Source organism: Sphaerodactylus townsendi, linkage group LG02, assembly GCF_021028975.2.
Source record: "Sphaerodactylus townsendi isolate TG3544 linkage group LG02, MPM_Stown_v2.3, whole genome shotgun sequence".
Taxonomy (NCBI): domain Eukaryota; kingdom Metazoa; phylum Chordata; class Lepidosauria; order Squamata; family Sphaerodactylidae; genus Sphaerodactylus; species Sphaerodactylus townsendi.
In genome coordinates, this window is record NC_059426.1 from 151,357,700 (window position 1) to 151,376,438 (window position 18,739).

Genomic DNA, 18,739 nt, shown 5'->3' on the forward strand with positions numbered 1-18,739 from the left:
CAGGGAAAGGAGGGTAGAATTAGTGAGGAGGGAAAGAGGAGGGAGAAACAACATGTGAATTTGGAAGGCATCTGTAATCATATTATTGTTTTGTGATTGGACAGCATTACTTGCGAGGTAGCCCCCCCCTCCCCAACTGTTATAGCGTCACATGGATGGATATTTGGGCCAATATATATTAATAACACTTATCTAGTTTAGAAGACTGATTGTTTTAATCCGAAAATGATTCATTTGAAAATGTTACTAGATAGATGTGTGTTGCATAATGTTAAACTCTCATATTTTCCATTTTTGTAACTGAGTTAAAAAGTTAACTAAAAGTTTCAATGAATGGTATTATTGTTTTCACACTGATTTTACTCTGCATTATTGGTTCCTCATTTATGAGGAAGTTATTTTATTCAAACATATGGAGTACAGTATTTGTACCAATAAATTCTCCCTATACACCAACCTGTGGTTTTCTTTGTTTCATGAAGATGGTAGCCTCACATTTCCTCTTTGGCTTTATAATCCCTAAACTGACATCCCGAGAAGAAAGGGGCCCATCGAAAAGAAGAACCACCCACTAGCTTCTCTCTCCTGAATAAACAGAATCTGATGTCCATATATAGTATGATGGCTACTTACAAAATGACTGTGCAGTCATTCTATGGCTACACTAAACCACATTTTCGTTTTGCTATACAAATTAATAACTCTCATATCAACCCACTGGAAATACAACAGAAGAATGACCCCTTCCGCACATGCAGAATGATGCACTTTCAATCCACCTTCAATGCACTTTGCAGCTGGATTTTACTGTGTGGAATAGCAAAATCTGACAGAGTAGGCGGTTTATCAGCGGAAAGGTGCGTTACCAGAGTAAGATAAGCGCAGTTGAAGATGGCTTGGCACGGCAGACGAATAACTCCACACCACACAGTAGCTTCACTTCAAAGAAGGAATTTTACTTTCAGGTGCAAGCTATATACAGTGAAACTAAGGAACAACCTTGCAAACAATTGTGAAAGTGAATTGAAAGTGCATTATTTTGCATGTGCAGAAGGAGCCAATGATTCTCTTTGTAGTTCTAACAGCTTCAAAATGAATTGATAAATTATGCACTGATCAATACAGCACCACCTATGTCCATTTCCCAGAGTTAATCTGAAAAATAACTGCTAAGGGACCAAAGGATTGTATTATTCCAAGTTCTATAGAAGTAGCCTCAATCAGAGAAGTCTGAAGCTTCACTATAATATCCCCAAAATAATGTCAAATGTTTAATTAGTGAAACATAAACAAGTCAGTATTTTATGCATCTAAAGTGTCTTGCTTCATATAATCTATTTTAAAAAGAAATAACAGCCTTCAAGAATCAAGTAAATCAAGCTACTATGGCAGAAAACCAGGAAGAGTTTTATGAAATATGGGCATTTAAAAAATAATCTCCTAAAAGTTACTTACAGCTCCAAACGCAACAGACAACATGGTCTGCATTCGTGCATCTTCTATTGAACTTGTCTGTCCTTTCTTACTGAGAAGTGCTCTCCCAGCAAGGGTCCAGAACCTCACATGTTTTACTCCTACTGAAACAAACTGTGTGTCTGAGTCAGGCCTGAATTCTGCTACAAAAATACGCTGATTGTGACCAGGTTTACTGGCAATTTTGGCACCTAGTGGAAAGGGGGAAAAAACAGCATTTAAAGTTACATTTGATAATCTTCCTAACAGGTAGCATCAAGGAACTGGACTTAATGTAATTTTCTAAACTTCTCAAGACTGTGGGAAGTTGTAGTTCCGATATCACTGTTGTCTACAGTTGTGCTAGTTCCCTTCCATTTAGGCTTTCCTGTTAGCTGCTTTTTAAAAAGAAAACAAAATGACTCCTACTAAGGTTTTGCATTTATATATTGCTTTAGAGAATTTAAAGTGATTGACATTACTACGTTGTAACTGTTACAGGAATGGTGTAAAGTACACCAGTATTTTTATCCCACAGTGCAGATGCTGATGGCTTGCCTAAGGCCAACTAGGAAGTGTGTGGCAGAGACAAGATTCAAACCAGGGTCTTCATGAGTTTCTTTGCCACTCAGCCATACCAATTCTTATCTTAAGTCTCTACTTGTATGCTATGTATGTTCTCCTTATGGTATCATAGACATTTGATGACCTCAGAAGCTTGGAACTTCAGAAACTGCACACAGAGCAATAACTGAGATGTATGAATTTCAATCAGCCCAAACATTATGCTGCCACAAAAGCAGATATAGCAACAGCAATCTACCCTTCAAGCTCTCCATCAAGTAATTAAGCCCAAAGAATGTGGTTGTGGTGGGTTTTCCGGGCTGTGTGGCCGTGGTCTGGTGGATCTTGTTCCTAACATTTCGCCTGCATCTGTGGCTGGCATCTTCAGAGATGTATCACAGAGGGAAGTCTGTTCACACTGGGTCCAGAGAAAAGGGAATGTTTGGGGTATATATTGTCCATGTCCCAGGGTGGGGAACCAATCAGTGTTGATAGTATTGTATTGGTTCCCCACCCTGGGACATGGATGTGGTTGATAGTGGTTGTATTGGTTCCCCACCCTGGGACATGGACAATATATACCCAAAACATTCCCTTTTCTCTGGACACAGTGTGTAACAGACTTCCCTCTGTGATACACCTCTGAAGATGCCAGCCACAGATGCAGGTGAAAGGAACAAAATCCACCAGACCGAAGCCACACAGTCCGAAAAACCCACCACAACCAGTTGAATCCGGCCGTGAAAGCCTTCGACAACCCAAAGAATGTGTTGGCTGGTGTTGGTGCCTGCTTTAAAAACTGGGTGCCTCTACTGCTGTGAAGAAGCAAGATCATATCAAACCATTCCATCAAATTAAGTTTACTGTCTGTAGCTAAACTGACAGCTTATACATGGTACAATATCAGCTCCACCTATTTAGCACAGATAAACAAGTATATACAGTAAGATACCAGAGAACACATTTTGTGTACACCAGGGGAAAAATGCAAGTTTGAACATGTGAGATAAGTGAAATGGCCCTTAACAAGAACTCCCACGCACACATACCCCTCCAGCATGTGCTGGAGCTCCCATAATTCAATCAAGGTAAACTAACTCCTGAAGGTACAAATGGATATTTATGTAGAATGGGAAAGGAATTGTTGCATATATATTGCAGATCTTGCTTCTGAAACAGGTGACCAATTCAGAGTGAAGTAATACATCTTTTGGGGAAATATATCAGAGATTCACAAGGAATAGACTTGTGTAATACAAACAAAACCCTCTCCTACCTTCCTGCCACTTCCAAATGGTGATCGTATGTTCAGGATCCAGCCCTACAGATAGAAGAAGCTTGCCAGTGGCACTAAAACTGACTGAACAAACTCCTTTCGAATGGTAGCATCGCAGGACAGACACTGTCTGCTTGTTCATAGCATCCCACACATGAATACAAGGTGCAGTCGCTGAATAAATATAAGAACAGCAATGATGTATTTTATTAGTCAAAGCGTATAAGATTTTAAACATTATTTTAGATAAAGGCTTAACCTTGCCTCCTGAAGGCAATAGCACCAAGGAGGTCATTATGCATGATCAAAGCTTGCTATTTACATAAGACTGACAAGGGTCAGCACAGTCCAGGAAGATCCAACCATGAGCCTTTTTTCTTAATGTCACTCCTATTTCTCATAGACCTCGGAACACAGTGCCAAATAGTAGATTGATACATTTACGTATATGCATATATAATACTTCCCTGTCACATGCACATTTCTTTAATAAGGGAATCGGGAGTGCACAGGAGCGCTTCAGTAGTCAAAACCACCCGTTTACAAAAATTCAGTTGGTAAGATTTGACTCTAATTTCATTTTCCACAAAGTTTTGAACATCCTCCATGAACAGGACTATTCATGAAACACAATATATTGATTATATCCTACACTTAACATCATCTAAGGCTGTGATCCTGAATGCTCTATACTGGTAGGGACTCTGTTCATTATTCATTTGCTGACAGTTTCATGCTTGAATACCAGGTAGTAACAGAACAAGTAATCTGTGTAGTAAACTGAAGAAATACCTCATTCTATAGCTACATTTAAATCAGTGGTTTTAAAGATAATTGATTAAGCGTGGAGTGTAACCATGTTGTTTTTTTAAAAAGGCCACCATGGAATACTGGCTCCTCAACACTATCCTTTTTCACTCACCATCAGAATGTCCCAGGACAAAGAAACATCATGATATAGCTACTTCCCTGAAACATGCCTTATATCACAATTTTAATTTTTACGAGGGTTCACTACTCAACTCAGTAGCATGTAAAGTCATAGCCATAGGAATCACATGGATAAGAAATACAACGAAACAACAATTGTTCTATGTATGCAGGCATACATATCATTCTTTCTATGGATGGACAACTGAGGTGACTGCCTTACACAAGACGACTATTCATGCAAGTGGTAACAAATGTACAGGGTCATAACTCTGAGGCAAATTATTGCTAAGACTGCAGCTCTCCAAAGAAACAAAATGATATTTCGCAAAATAAATTTGATGCCATTAGTAATTAGCTTGGATGACTGGTAAAATTGCATGACAGCAATAGTGTAAACATGAAAGGTTTTTTTTTAATTCAGTCACCCAGGCCTTTTCAGTAAGCAATTACAATTAAAATAAAAGTAATCTCAGCCCCAATAATTTTCCAAAAAACTGAATGAACATGTACAAAGCAACATATATGTTATAAGTTGTTTATTGTTTGTCAAAACAAAGGGCGGGGGGGGGGGGAAATGCCGAAATAAATTAATATTTATTAAACTAATAATCTGACTTCAGTAAAGGTAAATTTCAAATACATATATTTTGATGATTTGTGTTTTGTGCTAATGAATTAATGCTACTCTGTTCTAATATTATAATGGGAAATAAACTCAGTTACCTATCTACAACACTGTAGATAAATTCTAAAATAGCCTAGTTATACCTGAAGATGTTAAAATTTAGTTTCCCTTACCTGACATATCTGCTGAGTCTCCTGTAATGGAAAAGCAGCAGAAAAATAATTACAACCAGAATGAAGAAAAAAACCTAAAGTATATGTGTCATACAGTACAGGTTTTGATTACAGAATTATTGTCTTGCAGTATCAATTATTCGGCAGCTATACTTAAACTGAAAATCTATTCTATACCTAGTTAGTTATTTCAGTTTTTCTTCCAAGAACAGGATATACAAAATATGTTGGTTAGTGATTGCATGAACTTGACTCTGATGCACTCATTTGATAACTACCTTCCACTGAATGCAGGAACCACTGTGTTATGTACAAGGAAAATCCATGCACACCCATTATATATATATACACATTAGGGCATTTCACGACACCAACCTAGGCTAAATGGTTTGTGTCCTAGAATGAAACTGGCATATTAATTAATAAATTGCACAAATGTTTTCTAATCCAAAAATCACATGATTGCTTTTGGCCCTGCATAATTTAGTCAATGTGACTGAGGAAACAGCACTCTGATAATTGATGAATTCAATACGAAGGATAATACAAAGTTGGAAAAACCTGCTGGACAGTAGGCAGACAACTGCTGCCATACTAATCTCAATTCACAGAAGTTCTTGTAATTCAAGGTTATCCCCCCCCCCCCCCCCACTTAAGAGAATGGTCACCAATCTGTTTAGAAAAAAGAAATGCTGAAGATACTTGGAAGATATGGGCAAACATTTTACCCTGTTTTATCACACGTTGTTAGTTCAAGTGTGTTACAATCATCATCACAACAGAAAGATAAGATGATCAGCTATTGAAGGATAAAATAGCTCATACTGGGGTAGTTTTGTTGTGTGTCTTGACTACCACTGGAAGACACAGCCTACAGTGTACATTGCGTGTATGCGCAAGTGCATATGTGTAGGTGCAATGAATTCATGTGTAGTCCACACAAAATTCTTCAGTATTCCTACAGTGAGGCCTTACTGTATGCCAAAATAATGGACTTTTTTCTAGTTAGAATAGCACTAGGCAATGCTGAATTTATTTTGGATTTTGGTTTACAGTGCTTTAAGCAAAAAATAAAAAATAAAAACCCGCTAAAAGTAAAGCAATGTTTAAATGGGGCTCAGCATTTTAAAAATGATTTTCAATGAAAATCAGCGTTGGCTGTTTTGAAAGCATCAATAATTTTAAAAGCCTGTTCCAGTGATCCTTCAAGAAATAAAAATGTAGATGGCACAGGTAACTGAGTAACATTTATAGAAACAGAAGCAGCATAAGCAAATGTGTTTTTATATCCATGAATTCACATGACTGTTCATGCTTATATATACATAGACATATATTGTTTTTTAAACAAAATACAAACATACCTACTTGGCCAGTAGCCACAAGGTTGGTAAACTTGGGATGCTGATTTATAGTGAGGCACAAAATATCATCAGTATGTTCTTGATAAAAAGACTGAGAGCCTAAAGGGGGAAACAGGATGCATTAATTGAAGTACAACAGCAAACGCATGAAAGAAAAGCAGAGTTAAAACCAACCCCCCCCCCCCTCCCAAGTTCTATACAAATATGACAGGTATGATTTAGAAGACATGTTTTAAAAAGCCGTTTAAGATTCCTACCTGTTGCCACATTGAACAGGATCCCAACAGATGCAGTGTGGTAAATTATATCAGCACCATCATTCAAATAGTGTACATTGTTCCTGCAGTCTCTGCCTCGGTATCCAAACACCAGCTCCAGCATTAGATCCTAAGAAACAGGTTAACAATCACCAGAGCTTTAAAACTTTCTTGTGGGGAAAGGATATTTCACTGTTTGACTAACAGTAAAATCCTAAGCACAGTTACACTTGTCTGAGCCCACTGTATCCAATTGTGTTTTTTTTGAAGGGTGAAACTGTACAGAATTGCACTTCTTCATTTTAATAATGCCCACATATATCAAAATAGTCTTCTGACTTACTGTATTTTTATGTGTCTAGGGGAAGCAGAGGATCTGACCCCCAATAATTCTACATGTAGGAGACTCCAGCAGTGGCGCATGGTTAAGAGCAGGCACACTCTAATCTGGATAAATGTGTTTGATTCCCCGCTCTGCCTCTTAAGTTGTGGAGGTTTATCTGGGGAACCAGATTAGCCTGTGCACTCCAACACAAGCCAGCTGGGTGACCTTGGGCTTGTCACAGTTCTTCAGATCTCTTTCAGCCCTACCCACCTCACAGGGTGTTTGTTGTGGGGAGGGAGAAGGGAAAGGAGATAAGCTCCTTTGAGTCTCCTTACAGGAGAGAAAGGGGGGATATAAATCCAAACTCTTCTTCTTCATCCACATCTAAATCTCTTCACCATACTGCCAACTCATTCTGACATACTATCTGGTTGCTGCAAGAGTCAAACACTAACAAAAGGGGGGCAGAACTAAGTACCAACTTGAGTACCAAAAGGTCAACAATTTATAATAAGTACCGAAAGGTCAAGAACTACACAGAATTTATATAATAGTATTTCGATAATTTTTATAAGTGATTTTTTTTGCCCTAAATGTTAATTTGTTCTTGACCTTTTGGTACATAATTCTGTTGAAAGATTCACTCTGCATATTTTTGAAAGAATGACAGAACAGCACATAAATAAGGATAACTCCGTGCTTAATTTTTCCGCTGACTCAGCATGTTTGTGACATTTGTTTAAAGAAGTTCTTCAAACCCCGTTTTATATCTCTACTAGCAGTAAAGCCCATTTTAAAATGAAATAAAATGGGCTCTAGACAGGGGGAAAGGGTGGGCAGAATAGGGCGGCATGGTTTGGGAAAAAAGGAAAAGGCTAGCTGAACCCTGCACGGAAGAGTGGGCTGTTCCCCTGCATTGTTTACCATGGCTTGGGAAACAGGAGAGGGGCCCCAGTCCTCCATGTGGAGTTCAGCTAGCTGAGTCTTGCATGGAGGATCGGGCTAGTTTTACCCCCTCCTTGTTTCCCAAGCCCTATTTGGCTTGGGAAACCAGGAAGGGGCCATGATTCTCTACGCAGGGCTCGGGTAGCTGAACTCCACATGGACGATCGGGCTGGTCCCCCCCCCCTTCCTGTATATGCCACCAGGCTTGGTGTTTGGGGATTAGTAGATGGTGGGCAGGGAAAGGGGGATGATGCTGTGACATGCCGGCAGTGACAGCCGGCGTGAAGAAGCGGGTTGGAAGTGAGTTGTAATATACTGATTATATCCTGTATATAATCAATTCCAGCCCTTGTTCAATTACATATAAGGACGTTTGCTAAAGTTTAAAGGCAGGTGTTGAAAAGAATAACAGTTTTCCTTACCTCTATGGGTCTCTTTTTTTTACCAACATTATTTGTCTGAAGTTTTTCAGGCTGAGGCAAAGCCCTACTAACTGGTGGTCTGAAACAAAGAACTGTGAATAAGAAAAGGTTGTCCGTCACCCATTCAGTACTAAAACAGTATCTTCTGAATTGCCACCTGGATAGAGAAAACTGTTACATTTCTATAGTCTTTATGCAGCATCACATGGACAACTTTAAAAACAAAAAGGTTGCTCGATTATTTGTATTTTATCATTTGTTTTGACCACCATTCCATATTCTTTAAACACTGAAAACATTAATTTAATTCTGTTTTACTTATAAACTAATTAAGTATACCTGGCTTTTCATAGCAATTTGTCTCTTTCATCTTCCTCTCTAACCCAATAATTACTAGATTATCACTCCTCTTTCCTAGTTCTCTTGTTCACTCCCTTCTTCGTTCACCTTCGGCTACTGGCCTTCCTGAATACTACTGGACAGTAAACAAGGATGAATGCCAGATACTGACCCAGGATTCAAAAATTAAACTCCCCCTCCAGAAAAGTTTTAGTGTACCTTACAGATTTCATATCCTGTGTCAACTGATTTAAAACTTTCCCAGTCATTCTTTTTTTGTTATTTTTCATTTAAGAACACAGAATGAAGAATGACTGGACACGGTAAATAACAGACTTCTCTCTGTGATACACCTCTGAAGATGCCAGCCACAGATGCAGGCGAAATGTTAGGAACAAGATCCACCAGACCACGGCCACACAGCCCGGAAAACCCACCACAACCAGCAGAATGAAGAGATTGTGACAAGCAGGTGATGGAATGAAGCTATATGGCAGAGACCTTCAGATCCAAATACAACACTTATTGAAATTAATGATAATATACGCAGGTGCAGTAGAGATTAGTTGGTAATCTGAAGATGGGCTGATGTGGTTTCACAGAATCAGAGGGCAAGGAATAGGCTTGGGCTTCAAGTGAAAAGAAGGGGGTTCATATGGTGTTGAACTTGACTTACAATGCTTGGTGATGGACCAGAGATATGGGTACTGCTAAGTGCTGTTCTGAACTCTGTATATGTCTATGGTACAACTGCTAGGGCTACAGAAAGCTACTTCCCTCCAACCCTCAGTTTCCTTTAGGCCCTACTCAGACACAACAGAAACACCTGCAAACACAAATTAAATGACTTAGCTGGTTACATGGGTCACTAGGTCATCAGGACCCCCAGAACTTCTCCCCCACTCCTTCGCCCAGCAGCCCTAATAACAATATAAACCAGGCAACATAAGAATGTAGCAAAGAAACACAGTGCTTTGGAAATCCCAGCAAATAAAACGATATCCGGGGCTAATGGAGGGGGTGGGGCAAATAAGTTATTTGACTTGAGCCTCAGGTTCAATGCAGCTCTTGGTTTTAGACACTGCTTCACTTTTTGGCTTCACAATTATGGTTATTCATGTGTTGTTGTATGGCACCTATATCTCTTGAAGTATTTTAATGGAACTATAGGTTAGAACTATCATTGGGTTTGAGTGAAGCTGTAATAATGATCCCCTTACATTCATAATACTTTCCCCCTGTTTGTTTTTTATATTTTCCTAACTTTGTCTACCTTCTTCTTCTTTGAACAAGCTTTCCAGAAGTTTATCACATTCAATCTACATTTTTTGCCTTGGAAACAGTCACTTCAGAAATTGGGAATGAGGTACTTTATTTGAGAAAAGCATACCATGCTTCTCCTCCAACTATGACAACAAAAACTGCCCATTCCTCTTTTAAGAAGGAAATGGCAGGTACTTATCAAAGGTAACAGCTCAGTCTCAGAACAGATGGGGAACTTCTGTCAACTTCTTCAACCCCAGAAGCAAGGAAATTTCCTTGCTTGGAGTATGCAAAAGTTAGCAAGTCCCTTTTGTAAGTATATGTCCATCTGTGCCTCATGGATGTGCCTCATGAAACTCCAAACTCTTTCAGATGATGTAAGGTTTGCTTGCTAGAAATAGTTAACTTGTGGAAGGTTTTCCCCTCCTTTTGGGGGTTGGGGTTGGGTGGGTCATGCCAGTGTCCCCTTGTCATGTTGCAATTCATTCAATACCCCCACCACAGTCTTTTCATCACATGGCGCCATTTCTGTAGTATACAAGTGGAGATCCTGAGGCATGCTTACAAGAAAGCAGAGATCCTACCCCAAATCTGATCCAAAGGGTAAAATCTTGTTCCACCACTGGATTTTAGAAGTCCCTAGTACCCTTTCGTTCAAAGGAAACCAATTCTGGAAAGCTGTGCCTCTGAACTTCTTGATGCACCAAGAAGTGGGGAATCACACAATATTCCAAGTACATGTAATCCCTTGTGTAAACTGAAAGCTATGTATCAGGAAAAGACTTGTGTGGCGCCTGAGAACAATGGGCACAACATGTAATATCTCACCACCACAAAAAGGAAGTTTGTATTATTTCATATAAATATGAGGTATGACAATCATGTTATCCAAAACACACACACATTACAGCAGGAAGAGGTACAGTTTCTAAACACTAGCCTGAAAATGCAAAGTTAGTATACAGCCTGCTAACAACAGCGGACCAAATTACCTTCAGGCTCAAAGGTAATTAATGAAAAAAAGTGAACAGTAAGATTCTATTATGCATGTCAGGGGCTATCTGCTGCCTCGAATAAATGTAAAAAGAATCACATCAATTTTCTGTAAGAGAACCTTCTCAAAAGGAAAATGCACTGGTTGTATCCACAACCCAGTTTCATTAAAGCTAGATTTTTATCCCATTCAAGAAGTTCGTCCTCTCTTCAGCAACAGTTAATATTTACTGGGATACTAATTAGGGATGCATCACAGTTTACATAATTCAGAAATTGAACCCATTTACGTGTGTAGGTTTATGGGGAACCTACCAGATCAATGATCATACATGTGAGTTTGCCATGTACATATAATTCTATCTTTAAAAAAATACAGGCAACCCCACCCCCCCACCCCATTTTGTTATCCCTAGCCCCCATTTCAGTTCTGAAACCTGTTTCCCATCCCTCAGTGTGCATGAGGCTTAAATGCGAATGATGCAATGAGACTCAGGCAAATGACAGAATGCAGAATACAGAAATGAAGAATGCAGTTACACCTAATTCAGCCATGCTAGCTGACAGTTCTCTAGGATGTTCATGGAAGAGGGAAAAATGTCTGAGATAATGCTTCACCCCAATAAGTCTGGGAATCAGAAGGGCTTAGACAACAATTAGGAACTTCCAGTAATCTTATCTATGTTCCTTCACCCAAAAAACCATCCCCTGTGGCCATTAACATGCAACCTTGTTTAACCCCCTCCCCAAGAAACCTTACTTATTGTATTGTCGAAGGCTTTCATGGCCGGGCTCAACTGATTGTTGTGGGCTTTCCGGGCTGTGTGGCTGTGGTCTGGTAGATCTACCAGACCACGGCCACACAGCCCAGAAAACCCACAACAACCAGTTTGCTTATTGTCCTTAGCATATCTATTACTTCACACTGAATCTATGTCAATATCTGAAACCAGGCACCTTCAAATTTGGTTTCTGGTTCCATATAATTGGAATTTGCCCTGGCCGCGTCCCTCTCTAGGTTCAATCCAATTCTATCTCATTAGCACAGCTTAGACATCCTTCAAGCCCTCACTTCTGTTACCTTTTGTTTCCCAGCTTATAAAGAAAACAAACTTCTATTTCTGTGCTTTTCCTGCTGGCCCTATAACTTCCTTTAAGCATACATTTGCCTCTCCCTCTGTGTACTAAGAGTGTTAAAATAAAACTGCAAGAGAGATTCTTAAGAAAATATATAATATGTTGTTTAATGTGAGCACAACTTTTTAACAATGTTAAAATCTGACAAATACAACAAAAAACAAATGGAAGTGGAGTATTTATGAAATATGAATGCATACTAAAAGTTGTATGTCAACATACAACTTACTAGGATTAGGCATACTTTTGTTAGTGACACTGAAATGACGGTCAGTGTTTTGTGTGCAGGAAATGAAAGAGGATGCTGAAATATGGAATAGGCCTTACAAAATGAAAGTGTTACCTGGAACCTCTTTTCAGCAGCAGGTAAAAAAAAAAGACAGTTGATTACTTATTCCAGTTAGGTTGAACACTGACTGGGTGACATGTGTGTTTAAAAAGATTTTTTTAAAAGTATTTTAGTAAGTTACTTAAAAGTTTCCAAAGCGGAAAGAATAATATACAGAAACGTGTTTATTTGTTTTTCCACTGACAATATCCAAGTGTTGATTAAGGTTGATTAAAGAACGGAAAGAGTTTCTTTTCCTTCTTGATTTTCAAGGACGTTGTCAGACAGAATGAGACTACACATATGTTATGAATATACGAAGTTCTGACAGGCCATTATCTTACAGGCGCATTTTGAATTAATTCAAAATCCCTCCATGCCACACTCTTAAAAATACCAAATAGATGTGCAGAAAAGAAACATGGGGAGGTCTGACTGACTATTCAGCAATAATCTGGTCGCACAAAAGAAAAATAACAGGAGGGGGAAGGCATTTTGAAGGGTAGTCATTTGAGGTGTAGAGAAGAATGAAAAGGGAGTGTAGGAGTAAGCTTGCTAATGGTAGCAATTATATGTTTGGTTTATCAGGTTGTCTACCACAGAATTGTGATGAGGAGGCTGAGTTTTCACAGCACTTCTGGTAATAATGTGTAGATCCACATTTTACAATATCTTTAGAGAAAGGGAATGAATCAAATAGAAAATCTTTGTTCAAGGAAGATTACTTTTAGAGTAAAAAAACGGAACTGAGAAAATTGTGCTCATTTTATAATTAGGCTAGATCGATTACTTTGGGTAATCCCAGGACACTCTTCTAATTCTTATATTAAGTTATTTTTGCGTACCGAAAGTTCATCTGTCATGAGGGGAGAAACTTACACTTTTTCACTGACGTATAGGGAAGCACAACTGCTCCCAAGCGAGATTCCTGCTGTGAACGATTCACTATCACTGTTCCTCCCTTTTCTAAATTTTGTTGGAAAAGCTAAAGCCTCATCTGCACCTGCAGAATAATGCACTTTCAATCCACTTTCACAATTGTTTGCAAATGGATTTTGCTATTCTGCACAGTAAAATCTAGCTGCAAAGTACATTGAAAGCGCATCATTCTGCATGTGCGGAAGGGGCCAGAGTTTCAATTTAACTAGATTCAGCATTGTCCAACAAAGGGCAGTAGAGATAACTGCATGAGATGGGTTTAGGAAGCCTGTGTTTATTTCTTAAGTAATTATGTATAAGGCTATGAGAGGTAAATGTGTGATTGGCTGCAGAGGGACCATAAAGGATCACTTTGTGTGAAACAAATAACATAAGAAAGTGTGACTAATACAAGAGAAGAATTAAAAAGGTAAATCCAAGGGTAGTTAATTTAGTCAAACTGGAAGGCAGTCAGGAATAAGTCCATGTAACATTAAGTGAAGATAAAAACAATTCATAGAAATTCATTATATTAAGATAAAACCACAAAGGCCACTTAGAAGGAAGAAGTGTTGTAATGTCATTTGCAACTATAATTGGTCCTGAACAAATCAAAATTAAATAATTTAGGCAGTTTTTAGACAGGTACAACACGCTTTACCTCTTATTTAAAATTTTGTATATTGCCTTTTCTTCTTTATATGTTTAAAAGCGATTCACAACTTCATAAAAGCAATCGATATCAATAAAAACAATCCTTCCTGTCCAAGCACACAATATTGCCCCTAATCATGAAATGCCTATTCAAAAAAATTAATCTTATATTGCTTCTTAAATTCTATTATGGAGGCTGATTATCAGACCTCCTCTGAAAGGTCATTTTTCAGTGACTGGATTATAACTAAGAAATACTGATGCTTAGTTTGCAACTGCTCTTGCAGCCTTATATGAAGACACATTCAATAGATGCGGTAAGACTCAGTGCATTTTACACACAAGTTAATAGCAAGGGAAGTGGTCCTGCATGTGTGTTGATCCTTAAGGGCTTAAAAGATAGATTCCAACATCATGAATCAGGCCTGGAAACAAATTGGAAGCCAGGGCAGATGTCCTAGAACATTTCGTATCCAAATCAGAAGGCTGTGGTTAAAAGATGATCTGCTGCATTTTATACTAGCAGCTGAATCATTTTCAAAAGCAGACCCATATAGACCTTCAACACAGTACCTTGGATCGGCAAGGTGAGGTTGGATGAGTCCAGAAGGAAAAATCTTTTGTCTGATAAATTGAAAATTATATTATTCACTACCAGAACTTTATAGTCTGCTGTCACACTGGGGTACCTCCCACCTCCCCTACACCCATAGGCAGGAATGTTCCTTAATTCTTTTGTAATTCGCTTATTCTGATCATCTCTTTATAGTCAACTTTACTATATATAGCAACCTTTACCACCCAAAGAGCCACTTGGACCCGTTTTCCACGGCCCCGAAGATCTACCAAGCCGGAGAGGCGGCTCCGTACAGAGCAGCCTCCGGTTTGGTCCCTCCACTCACCTTTCCTTCCAGCGCTGGGAGGCGGAGGCGCCAGGTAGGGAAACCTCTCTGCCCGATGGAGCAGGCAGCTGCCCAATGGAGCAGGGGTGGTGGTGTCTGCGGCCTGCCCGGTGCCGCCACCTCTCGTGCTGTGGGAGGCAACGGCGCCGGGCAGGGAAAATCTCTCTGCCCGATGGAGCAGACAGCCGCTTGCTCCGTGGGGTAGAGGGGGGTGGCGCCTGTGGCCTGCCCAGTGCCGCTGCCTCTTGCGCTGTAGGAGGCAGCAGCGCCGGGCATGGAAACCCTCTCTGCCCGACGGAGCAGGCAGCCTGCTCTGTGGGGCAGAGGGGGGATGGCGGCTGCGGGGATGGCAGAGGGGGGATGGCGGCTGCTCTGGAGGGACACGCCTACGCTACCCTCCAACCTCCAGGGGTTGGAGAGCAGCATGGGCATGTCCCTCCAACCCTCCAGAGCAGCGCTGGAAGGAGAGGTTAGTGGAGGGGATGCAAAAAGCGGCGCCCTCATGCACAGAGCTGCCTCTGGTTTGGCCCCTCCACTCATCTATCCTTCCAGCACTGCTCTGAAGGGCTGGAGGGACACGCCCATGCTACTCTCTGACCTCTAGGACATGTGGAGCCACAGTATAAGGCTGAAAGAGCCACATGCAGCTCCGGAGCTGCGGGTTGCAGACCCCTGATATATAGCCTTCTGGAGGATTTTATTCAGTTGTCCCACTTTGTGCCTCTCTACAGTATACGTATAACTGGATCAGCTTAAGGAGGTGATCCCTCTTTTCTTTCTCCTGTGTTCAACCATATAACATTTGAATTTTATTATAATCTTCAGGAGAATAAGATGAGGGCAGGGAGAAATTTGGGGAGAAGGAAAAAAGTCTTATATACAAATATTAAGATATTTTTAACAGTACATAGCATTTGACTATTTGATAAGATTTCAATTACAATAGCTAAAATAAGACCACAATACTGATGCTCAAATACAGACATTAGTCTGTATTTGGGGGGGGGGGGGGGAGTATTTTTCAGGTTCGGATTTATTAGTTGTCCCCTCCCCCTGCAAAAGCTGAATCCCCATACCAACTTTTTTCAAGAATGTGAATTTTTTTAGGGGGTGTCTATTAAACCCAAACGAGAAAAATTCCAGCTTCCTCTGAACTCCACCAGGCAGCACAGAACTGAGTGTCCAGCCAAGCCCTGAGTTCTTTGTGCCACCTTGGAAGTCAATGTGGAATTCGTAGGTGGTGGCATGGAGCTGAATGCCCTCAGCTCGGTGCTGCTACCTCCAAGACCCACGTGAAGTTTGGAGGTGGTAGCACAGACCTAAATGCTGGATCCAGCCTGGCAGAGCCCAGCATTCAACTCTGTGCCGCCTGTGAAGTCCATGTGGAGTTTGGAGACAGTGATGCACAGCCAAATGCTAGATCCAGCCAGGCTACTCCCAGTGCTCAGTGCATGACTGCTTCCAAAGTCCATATGGAGTTCAGAGGCAGCTGCAGCAGTGCAAGGCTGAATTCTGGGCCCTGCCAGGAAGTAGCTAAGTGAGAAGGAGTGGGAGGGAAGAGAGGAGTTCCCTATCTTTTAAAAAAAATGGCAGTGAGGCAAAGCAGCCCAACGTGCCAAAGCATCATTTTTCAGGATCCACCTTTTAGTTCCCCAAAATCACTGTCAATAAGGTAAGGGGAAATTTGCCAAATGCATATCTCTAACAGACTCTGTACTGAGGATAAGATGTACTGGAGAACTCAACAAAACATAAGAGACTTTCTGAAATCCATGCCAAGACTTACAATTAAGTGAATTCTGCTGACCTACAGGAATTATACAGCACTTCTCCAGATCCCTTGACAGTAATATCAATATGGCCATTATTTTAGCTCAATTCACTATGGCTTCCTTAACCAATTTTCCAAAAAATGGAGTTGAGGCCAACTCATGAAAAGGTCACTTGCCTTGATTATATTGCAATGCAAATCGATCTGTCCCACTACATTATTCATTCAACAGAAACAATAACAGCCCCACCCAGATGGGGGTGGGTGGGCTGAACACACACAGGGTATGATGCAGGGTCACACTAGTGCATTTGCCACCCCTGTTTCATAAGGGGCAACTCCGTCAGTGCAGGTAGCAAATGCGTTGCAGGAGCCAGCTGCCCCTCAGCTCTGTGGCGGGTGAACCCGGAAGTCCGGGTGTCCATATAGCTGCATTGGTGTCTAGAACAGATGCTGGCATGGGGGATTCCCCGGGGTGGAGCCAACATTAGTCAGCTTCCACCCCAGGTTTGTGGCCAGTTGTGTCACAGACCCAGCTTGGGCATATGCTACCCTTTGGGGTGGCATAAGTCTATTGGGCTTCTGGGGGGCTTTCCAGCAGCATGGAGAGTTTTTGCTTTTTTTCCTCCCTCCCCGTGCCTACAGAAAGTCCATTGGAGGAGGCGCGGCTCTGCCTTTGCCGCGCCACCTCTGCTTGTTGCAGCAATCAGGATTGTGCTCTAAAGCTCTCAAAGGAAACAGTATCATAGGACTCTTTTGCAAATGTCACACACACTGAACATGATGAGAAAAATTTTGTCTAATCTATCATTTGTGATTCAAAGAACGACACCATGACATTTTGCTGAAAAACTAATTACAGTTAAGTGAAGCAGCGAAAAAGTCACCTTTACTTTCAGTGACAACTGAGCATCTAATTCTGCAAGGTCTTTTGAAAAATATTACACAAACCTTTTTGTGTAGCATCAACCAATTAATAGGAAGACTTTTCAGCATTAGGAAAGGAAGATTTGTCCTGGTGCTGTAAAATCTTTCAAAACTGAATAACAAATCAGAACTTTTTTTTTTTACCGTGAACATTTACTCACACATGCTATTCTGCTGGGAAAAGAAGTAACCCACAAACATATCAGAATGCAAGCTTTGTCATTATTGATTGATAAGAAAAAAAAGCTTACCTTACAACCCCTTGTCTTCACAGGAAGCATAAAAATTAAGCAGGGATATTAAAATCTAAATAATATATATCATAATCTAGGGTAAAGAAAACTACAATTAACGTTGTAGACAAAATATTACTTCCTTTGTTCATTCAATTTGTTACTAAAGTTTTATTTAAATTTCATCAGGATTCAGGGAGGGATTATGATGCACAGAATTTATATGGATTTTGATGGTATTTGCATAAATAAACGCCACATTTCACTGTCAATAGCCTATACATCTATGGGATACCCAAGTACAAAATAATAAGGATACTGATGTGTAAAATGTATGTGTTTGAGTAAAGTACTTGAAAAATGGGTCCCATACCTTTGTTTCTCAAGTTACCAAGTATTCTCAAGAGATGTGTTGGATTTAACATGCATATATTCTTCAGACTTAAAGACAGGGCTGAGTATTTTGCCCCTGAGTATCTGAACTAGGCAACAAAATAGAAATGGAATTTGCCCACTGTTAACATGGGAAACGGCAGCCCCATGTGAGCAAAATGAGATCTGAGGCGGCTTCTTCCTCTACTACTGGAATTATTTAAGCTGCAAAATATTAAGTATTAGCAAGGTTTAAAATGAAACATATCTCGAAAATAAAAATGTATTAACAGTCACACCAAGGCAGATCTAGGTCTTTGCCTAGACACCCTCATCTACTCCTTAGTTACTCTCCAGTTGCCTTTGTTCTCTATTTGTTTCCTGCTTGCTTCCTTTCCAGTCTTCCACTTTTCATATTCTCCACGATACCAGCACAAGTCACTTTATGAAAAGTTCCTGAGATTATGAAAGGCAGAAACAAATCTACTGAGGATGTGGAGGACTATTAAATATTACCACACATGTTACTGGTAGATACAATATCAAAGTGGAACACTGTTATGTTT

At 40.2% G+C, this 18,739-nt stretch overlaps 1 protein-coding gene across 7 annotated transcripts in view; it reads right to left on the minus strand.

The window, feature by feature from the left end:
* EML5 (EMAP like 5) overlaps window positions 1-18,739 on the minus strand; it is a 110,109-nt gene that overhangs the window by 13,076 nt on the left and 78,294 nt on the right. For 3 of the 7 annotated variants that reach the window (XM_048485169.1, XM_048485168.1, XM_048485174.1), the window contains 8 exons: window positions 17,820-17,834; window positions 12,412-12,420; window positions 8,337-8,415; window positions 6,645-6,774; window positions 6,388-6,486; window positions 5,024-5,044; window positions 3,293-3,466; window positions 1,456-1,664 (listed from right to left, as the gene is read on the minus strand). In XM_048485169.1, the coding sequence (XP_048341126.1) occupies window positions 1,456-1,664; window positions 3,293-3,466; window positions 5,024-5,044; window positions 6,388-6,486; window positions 6,645-6,774; window positions 8,337-8,415; window positions 12,412-12,420; window positions 17,820-17,834 (736 nt within the window). The remainder of the gene's footprint in view (window positions 1-1,455; window positions 1,665-3,292; window positions 3,467-5,023; window positions 5,045-6,387; window positions 6,487-6,644; window positions 6,775-8,336; window positions 8,416-12,411; window positions 12,421-17,819; window positions 17,835-18,739) is intronic. The other 4 variants (XM_048485170.1, XM_048485171.1, XM_048485172.1 and 1 more) reach the window with 4 other exon arrangements.